The sequence below is a fragment of the Etheostoma cragini genome, chromosome 1, assembly GCF_013103735.1.
Source record: "Etheostoma cragini isolate CJK2018 chromosome 1, CSU_Ecrag_1.0, whole genome shotgun sequence".
Classification (NCBI taxonomy): Eukaryota; Metazoa; Chordata; class Actinopteri; order Perciformes; family Percidae; genus Etheostoma; species Etheostoma cragini.
The window spans coordinates 7,979,566-7,988,303 of record NC_048407.1 but is presented as its reverse complement, the minus strand read 5'-3'; the positions used below and the strand labels follow the sequence as shown (position 1 = coordinate 7,988,303).

Below are 8,738 nucleotides of genomic sequence, written 5' to 3'. Positions count from 1 at the left end.
TTTTGTTGATAGACAAAATGATCAACATTCATTAATGAAAATAACAGTGTGTCAATATTTTTTAACATGTGATAAAAAAATTGATGAAAAATGATAAATATTTTAACAGTTTAAACTACTTTTAGCTGAATACAAATGTTCTGCACTCACATTCCACCACTGCTCAGTTCTGTTAAATTTGGCACTGGCTGTCTGGATGCCCTTCGTCCTCCTCTGTCTCTTGCCCCAGTGAACCATTTCGACAGTGCCCTCTCTGCCTCCTGCTGGTTCACCTGTGCCGTCAATGAATTCTTCTTAAGAGCCTCTGTAAAACAAATTTGGTTGACAGTATGCGTTAACATTAAAAAAAAAACTCTTTAAACACCATTTATAATTAGAAAATTGCCAAATTCAGTGCTATATTAGCAAAAGTATGAAGGATATGTTATGTATTTATGAAGTATTTGAACTTAAAACAGTTTCCCTCGTAATTATAATTAATATCTAAGAGCTTTGTTAGGTGTGTACAAATAATTATAAAATGATGCACATTTTGTCACATTAAAATGCCAAAATACATTAAAAGCAATTGCTGATACACTTTAGTTGAGGCTTCAATTGTAAAATGCAGGCTTTAGGTTTGAAATGCCAATAGAACCAGCATTATTTGTATAAAAAAATGCTTTTTATATGTTGATTTAAGCTTATTTAGTATTAAAAAATAATTTTAAGAGCAGTTCTCAAAATAGTGCAGTCCAGGATGTTCCTTGCATTATCATCTTGTGAAAAATGTTTCCTCTAATTTACTTTAATTTGAAAATGCCACCTTGATCCCTACCTTATTGGTGCGTAGTCAAAAAAAATGCAAGTCCATAAAATGAAATGTGGGCCGCACACAGATACAGGGATTAAAGCAAGAAAAAATTATTTCACTGAAAAGAAGTAATACCTAAGTACTACAAAGATAAGAACATCTGCACCACCACCACCAAAGGGAACAAAAACATATTTAAACAAAAATATTTAAATGCACGACACTGTTGTCAAAACCCACACAATCAACATATAGACACACTTACAGACAGCATCTTGGAAGTTTCTGATCAATACTGTATGATGATTTAACCATGTGGTGTCCCATTTCATAGGGGTATGTTTTCACTCCTAGCCCTTACCACTTGGTTTCAAGGGCCAAGGGGTAGGGGTAAGGAGTAAGGGGCAGGGGTAAAATGGAGAAATAGGATTCAGCCTTAATCCCTGCAGATGGAATGTTTTTCAACAAATTATTTTCAATAGTTGTAGAACTTCTCTGATTTACTTACCATACAGAACGTTGAAAAGACACAAGTCCTTAAACTTCTTTTTCCCGTGACGGCCAAACATGTTGTAGTCCAATGCCAGCTCGTTTGACAGAATGTATTTCATCATTCGTCTCGTTGCGTCATCTACATTTGTGCCCCCTATGTCTGCCACCATGGCAACCTAGGAATGAGAACCAAAATGAGAAAAAAAAGGCTTACAATAACTGCCAAGACCATAAGGAAAATATAAATAAATAAATACTTACAACAGCAGACATTAGACTGCGGTCCCCCAGTAGCTCCTCAAGCGCCTCAACGTCTGCTTGAGTTTGCAGTGGGAAGACCACACCATCAGGAACCTCCATCACTGATGTATCTTGCTTCTTCAGCAAGGCATTTAGCATCTTACCATGAACCTTCTGAGTCTCCTTAATTTCTTCTACAATTGTAAGAAGTTTAGTGAACATGGCTTCACAACTGGGGCTGGCAAACCTCTGGGCAGTGGGGCTGGCGATCTGCTGGACAGTGGAACTGGCAACTCGCTGGGCAGTGGGGATAGCGATTTGGTGGACAGTGGCACTGGCAACTCGCTGGGTACTGGGGATTGCGATCTGGTGGACAGTGGCACTGGCGACTTGCTGGGCAGTGGGGATGGTGATCTGGCTGATCATTTTATTTGCTGCTGGCCAAAGGTGTTTTTCTGGTGGAGTGGGTGGAAGTTCGTCCTCTGAATCAGAATGCTCACTTGATTCTAGTTGCTTGCTCTGACTCTGGAAGAGTTTTGACCTTGCCCTAGATAGGTTAATATGAAGATATTTAAGGTAAACCATACCTACTGAATCTATATTAAGGAAATTACTTTTAACCTGTATTCCCCCACAAACACCTACCTTCTCTCTATCAAGCCATCTTCGGTGTCCGTCAGGTCGGATGTATACTCGGCTTGATGAAGCTTTACCCTGGCCTCCGCATAAGTAGCTGTAAAATACAATGACCACTGTAAAATACAATCACTGCTGTAAATGTGCAAACTCCTGGTCAGGAATTTACTTGATAGAAGTGTGACTGCTTATAAACTAGTCAGTCTTCCTCTTCTTCTACTGTCACACAGATATGAGCTGCAGAGAGTATCACAGTCCACATCTGTATCTAGCAGTATGAATTGAAAAAAACATGCACATACAGTATAAATAATATGAAGCAGATGTCTAATCTGCAGAGGGATAGTGTGGTTGCAGGTATGCAATCAAGAGCACACCGAGAGCAACTATCACATGTGTGAGGACTGAAATCAATTTAATTGGTTTGGTGTGATCTTGCCTGTTTGTAATTATGATCTAGAAATAGAGCAGTAGTTAGTTAGGAAAATTAAAGTTACCTGCATTTCCCATCACACGCATATTACACAGAATCCAGTTTTGAGCTGGTGGTGTGCCCTCTTTCACGGCCTTGGTCACATTGAGCAATGTGGCTGGTGGCCACCAACATAATGTTCCGTCAGTGCCCTCGAACCATTCTGATGGAATGATGTCCACCTTCTTGCAGCCATCAGGGTCCATTTCATCCACAAACTCCACCACACTGAATGAGGGCATCCTGCAAAGTTCATCATGTTATGTACTGTGTAGTTGAGGCAACGCCACAAACATTTTCTGAAGAGGCAATAACAGCAGTGGTTTTGTAAAGTCTGTTATTGGAGCACTGGCAAGCTGACCAGACAGTTTTGATAGTAAACAAACTCCAAGACATGTCGAATCAATGGGGTAGTTGAAAAAACATGCCCCTGTTTCAAAAAGTTCATACACTATATGTGTTTCTGCAGTGGAATGTACAATATTCCTCACAATTGCTACTCGGCCTCTCAGTTCAAAACAGTTGGAACCACTGGAGTTTGAGATGATTGTGTCTTTGAGTTTATACATTTTATATTGAACACCCTGATGCATGGAAAAATCTGCTGACAGTGGTCCAGATGCATGGGGCTGTTTCAGTTCAACACCTTCAGGAATGTCTTTTGAAACGTGAGGAAATAATTGCCTTTCATAGACACGTCTGACAATTTGTTGCACAGGACCCTGTGGTCTTCTCACCATTTTTTTCAACTGTCCCAAATAATTCTCAAAAGAAAAACATGAAACTGAATCCAGAGGGCCATATTTTTCAGCATCATCTGCTAACTGTATAAGACTGTGTGTTGTTAACCAGAAATTTAGTCCCATATATCTTAGCAAAGTTGGTAACAAAAAATCGTATCAATTTTCTGGCAAAACCACAGAACTCTCTACACAGAGGAGACAGAAGTATTCTCATAGCACATGACAAAACCATGAAGTTTTTGTAATGTTGATTGGGCAATCTTTGAAAAAGCACAACTGGCCCTGTATATAATAAGAACTGCCTGAATTCTGTAGCCTTCCACTGGCTGTACTCGGACAAAGATCTTGGCTTTCTAGAGAAGCTCCGGGGTAAGCTTTGTCTACACAGTTTCAAGTGATCAGAGATGGCGGAAAGGACAGAAGATGAAACCTGACATTGCAATGGCCCCTTAAACCAGAGAGCAATCAATTTTCGCACAATGCCCAAGCAAATTAAATGCATGTAGTCCAGAGGAAACGCAGAAACCATACCAATGCCTAACCCCTGGAGAGGTGATTTAGAGTGATGGTGGTCTTCATCAGACATTTGTTCAAACTGAGTGTCTGTCCTCAGGCTGCAATCCATGTCTGGAAACACAATTCTATTGTCAACATAAATGCCATGTTGTGTGCAACGTTCACAAGAACTATAGCCACCATGACCTTTGATACATTTTTAAAAAGCTCTTGCTGGAGTGTCACAAATAAAAGCATCTGGAAGTGTGACATTGTACTGTTTCCCACTTAATATTATACCAGTTGTTGTGATGGCTTTTAAATCTTCAATAAAATCATGCATATAGTCATTTACAGATTCAGGCTTACAGGGACCTGCATATACACCTATGGTAAACACTTTTGCTTTTGGTAGTTCAACTACTTGACCTAATATAGGCCACAGCTGCATATTAGAGCTCCTTGAAAGCGGCAGCCCATCAACATTCACACGAATAGTCAATGTGTCTGTTGTCAGTTCATGCTCATTTGTCATTTTCAGTTCTGAAAGTATTGCACTTGCAAGCCCAAAGTGGTAGTAACTTCCCTTTCCCATGTCTTTGACCTTACAATCTTTCACTGTACCAAGGAGAGTTCTGGGATCCTTGGGTACATCCAGACCTGTCTCCAAGAGTATTGCTAGTAAATCTGACAGAATGAGACACCTGACGGTTAGCTGCCCATTCAGCTAATTTCCTATTAAAATCAGAGTGGGCTTTCTCTTCAGTAAAATCACAGGCAGGATCTTCATCACTATCACTACACATATACAAGTCATCAACATCACTGTCAAAGTCCAACTGCAGATTTATAGCCTTATCAGCATTGTTCTCTGTATATTCCTCAATCTGCACATCCGGATCCATTGTCTGCATTTCTTGGTCCACCGGATGCACTTCTTGATCCACCGGCTGCACTGCCTGGTCCACAGCCTGATCTGCCTGGTCCACAGCGTATTCTGCCTGGTCCACAGCTTGATCTGCCTGGTCCACAGCATAATCTGCCTGGTCCACAGCCTCCATGGCAAGGGCCATTAAATGCTGCTGCACTCTAGCTTTATTATCCTCCTCCTTGTCCTTGAATTGCCATGGAAGTAATCCATTTCACTACAATACATAGGACACAATAGTGTTTCCCACATGTAAAATGGCTTGTATTACGTCAACATTTCGTTGGTTTGAGGAAACGGGTAGGCCTCCTATGAAAAACAAAGCCCACTAAGAAAAAAAAAAAAAAAAAAATGTAAAATAGGTCTAATAATCTAAAATCAAATTCAAATCTTAGCCTTCTTTGAAGGGGTTCAACATCACAAACTGGGAAACTTAAAAGAAAACTACCCACTACTGGCTGAAATATTTGTGTTTATTTCACAAGAAAATCTGATTGTATATTCCAAAAATGGCATTAAACTGATACAATTATTTTTGAAATTAATTAAAATATAATAGTTATGATTGGGACATCAGTTGGTGAAAAGATCTGATTCGATAAAAGTGGAAAAAATATTCATAAATAATATTTTTACAGCACTTTTAGGGAAACATTTTTTAAGAGAGGGATTTCTACATTACTTTTTTGAAGGGGTGCAAAGGTTAAGATTAGTTCAGAAATAAGCTTAAACAAACAAAACTATTCTATCTAATTTAATCAAATTTTGTGGCAAACAATCAACACACTAGCACTGGACATTCTGCTTACCCTGTTCTTTCCTTCCTCATCTTACACACACATGCTTACAAAATGAATGAAAGTGAGCAGAGAGAGGCAGCCACTGTCCACCATCATGCACTTCACGTGGCCTACTACAATTTTTGAGCTTGCAAGTGCAATAATATCAGAACTGAAAATGACCAATGAGCATTAACTGACAACAGATAAATCATGCATATATGGGAAACTATTACATTTAAATTACTTACGTGGAAAAGAAGAACACTTTCCAACAGTGTTTGAATAACTGTGACCTGGACAAATCTAAATGTGACAGGAAGACAAAGGTTGAGAAAAGTCAACATGGAATCTTTTATCTTTTAGAGTTCATGTTTTTGGCACAGGTAAGTACTGTTTAAACATTCACCCACCAAATTTCAGGTTAAATTGACAATTTTAACACTTGCAGATGAAAACGATATAGCTAGCCAAGAAATATTTGTCATATTTTTTCTTAGTAATTATGACAAGTGCATTCACACATATTACCTGATAAGACTATATTTAAACTCCTTGGCAGCTACATTAAGATGTTAAATAATGGCACTCTCATAAATAAGAGCTAGGATGAACACTGATAGGCCTAGATACTATTGCAGAAGAATGCCTTTTGGATTTGAACTAAACTGAATGATTAATTTTAACAAAGGGCCAGCATGGCTGTTAAATGTCAGTCTAGTTATATTGTCAGAAATATCCATTAACCAGGCCCTCCAGGATTTTGCAGCCTTTTTTGAGATTGTTGCAAATGCAAATGGCTGGTGGATTTAAGATTTTTTTTTCACACTTAATACATGTATTGCATTTGCATTGCATTTATTTGCAGCAGTGATTGCATAAGGGTTGGGGAGACACTGTCATTGCACACACATTATGAAGTACACAAACAAGATTCCAGTAAAAAAATGGAGACTTCTTGAGTTTACACTGAGAATGACAGCATTTTCTTAAAAAGAATACCCAATTGGGAAAAACAAACTAGATTCATAGATTCAAACCTAGATTCATATAACTGCAGCTGAAACGGATATAGCTTAAACAATTACTTTATGTAACACAGCTTCATCACAGCTTACACAGCTTGTTTTGTACAATATTAACAAATGTCTTTTAACTAATTCACACAAAACTAAAAAGAAAAAAAGCGGGCAGAGGCAAAAAAAAAGAGCCCAACCAAATGTGGCTGCTGAGCTAATTCAGCTTGCATTTTTGTATTCAAAACGGTTTAGAGGCCTCCAAATAGTTTATTCTGCCATTGGTTTCGAGAGGGGCTGTATAAAACCAGTAACGTTATGTCGACTAACTAGGTTGATTAGGCTTAACTACTAACGTTAGCTAAAGTCAGCTAGCTACACTCAACATTAGCTTAGTTCTAACAAGCATTTTTGTAAATTCCCCATTGTTTTAACCTAGCTCACATTACTTCGATAGATAGTAATGATGGTGTAATGCAAGACGTCTACATCATTTTCCATGCCAGAGAGACAGGTATGCTACTCACCAGTGTTGAGAGCGAGCTGCTGCTACTGCAACTTATGCTCTGCTACTGCTGCTGTCGGCGCTGATCCGTTAAAATTCAAACTAAAAGCGCGCAGTGTGACTGTTATAGTATGTTGCAGTACGCATGCGTTTAAACTGAACTCTTATCTTTAAAAAGCCTGGCCAGCATATATATATATATATATATATATATATATATAAAAACAAAAGAAAAGAAAAAGTAATTAATACGTATTACGTACGTATATATGTACGTAATACGTATCAATTATTATATATATTTTTTTTCTTCTTCTTGTATTGTATTTTCAATACCACAGGTTACTGTCACTGTTCTAGCTCCATAATTTTGACTGCTTTTAAAATTACATATGTAATAACTTTGCTGGATGAAAAAATACAATCCTGCCGGTATCTGACTTTTCACAGAAAGTCTATATTTTCATTTAAAATAGTTTGTATATACATTAGCCTTCACACAAGGCAAAAAAAATAAAATCACTTTCACCTATTTCTGCATACACTGTCATATTTGCTTGGTAACTATCAGCGTCTCTATCAGATAAACGTCAAGCAGTGTAGAGCAAGTGTGGCCATCAGCAGTAGACCAAAGGCAAAGCCAGAGTCGGCTAAGCAGGATACCACAATAAATCCAATGAGTGCACCAACAGTACATTTATTCAGAGAAATTTCATGAAGCTGAGAACCGAGATTATAGAAGGGAAAAGGGCACTGGGCCACGAGCAGCGCTGCCACCAGAGCAGACGCCAACATAGGCAGTGCCAGGGCAGGTTAGGTTATAAATGTTCAAATAACATACTTGTATTGCCTATTATGAGTTATGTTGAATGAATTTTGATACCATCTTTTTGCAGATATGAAAATAATTACATTTTACTAGGCCATGATATGATTTATTGACACCTGGGCTACTCAGTGTATAATTGAACTCGATTATAGAGTTTGGAATCTGGCGGTCAAAATGCAGCGGCCTACAGAATCCCGGCCCTTCTATAGTGTTGAGGAAATGCTGTTGTAGACAATTGTCAGCTTCAACCTGCCTGGCCATTCCATTCCGCTTCAGCCCCATAGAACTCTAGCTGTGTTTTCCCCCCGCAACGTGATGTGTCAGAGGTAAGAGAGCACTAAAATCCTAGTAAAAGAGTTTAATCAGGTCTGGCCAACCACAGAACCAGCTCTCCTTACAAGCCTGTCCAACCACACGCTACCTCCTGAACATGCCACAGACAATGCTGATGACAATGCTGTCACGTTGTTTTGCAAGTTTGACTGTAATATTGACTGTATGAATACAGAGCAATCCAGTCTAACACCAACGACAGTCCACCTTGTTACAGCACTCCTGAATTTTGTTGCTTTCATGTCTACAGTCACAGAGTTATTAAGAAGGAAACTATAACCTGTAGATTTTAATCAGGGTTTATACCCTGATTTATTTTTGAACTGAGAATGTTTCACTATCCATGTAGGCCTATCATATGTCTGTATTTACATTAATTATGATTATAAAAGATAGTCCACTGTTGTGGTGGGGGGGGAAGGAGGACCCAAACGCAGTGTACCAGGTAGGAAGGCAACAGGGGTTTATTGGGGAAAA

General features: G+C 38.7%; 1 protein-coding gene across 2 annotated transcripts; it reads right to left on the bottom strand.

Annotated features, from left to right (window-relative positions):
- Positions 1 to 26: 26 nt before the first annotated feature.
- On the bottom strand, positions 27 to 7,161 carry LOC117948988. 2 transcript variants are annotated; one of them, XM_034878972.1, is made up of 6 exons: positions 7,122 to 7,161; positions 2,659 to 2,876; positions 2,171 to 2,258; positions 1,547 to 2,072; positions 1,302 to 1,461; positions 27 to 304 (listed from the first exon to the last, which is right to left on the bottom strand). In XM_034878972.1, the coding sequence occupies exons 2-6, from the start codon at positions 2,873 to 2,875 to the stop codon at positions 147 to 149; spliced, it is 1,149 nt and encodes a 382-aa protein (XP_034734863.1). In that variant the 5' UTR covers position 2,876; positions 7,122 to 7,161; the 3' UTR covers positions 27 to 146. The 2 variants fall into 2 exon arrangements, with proteins under 2 accessions (XP_034734863.1, XP_034734853.1); XM_034878962.1 differs by lacking the exon at positions 7,122 to 7,161 and adding an exon at positions 5,830 to 5,918.
- Positions 7,162 to 8,738: the final 1,577 nt, after the last annotated feature.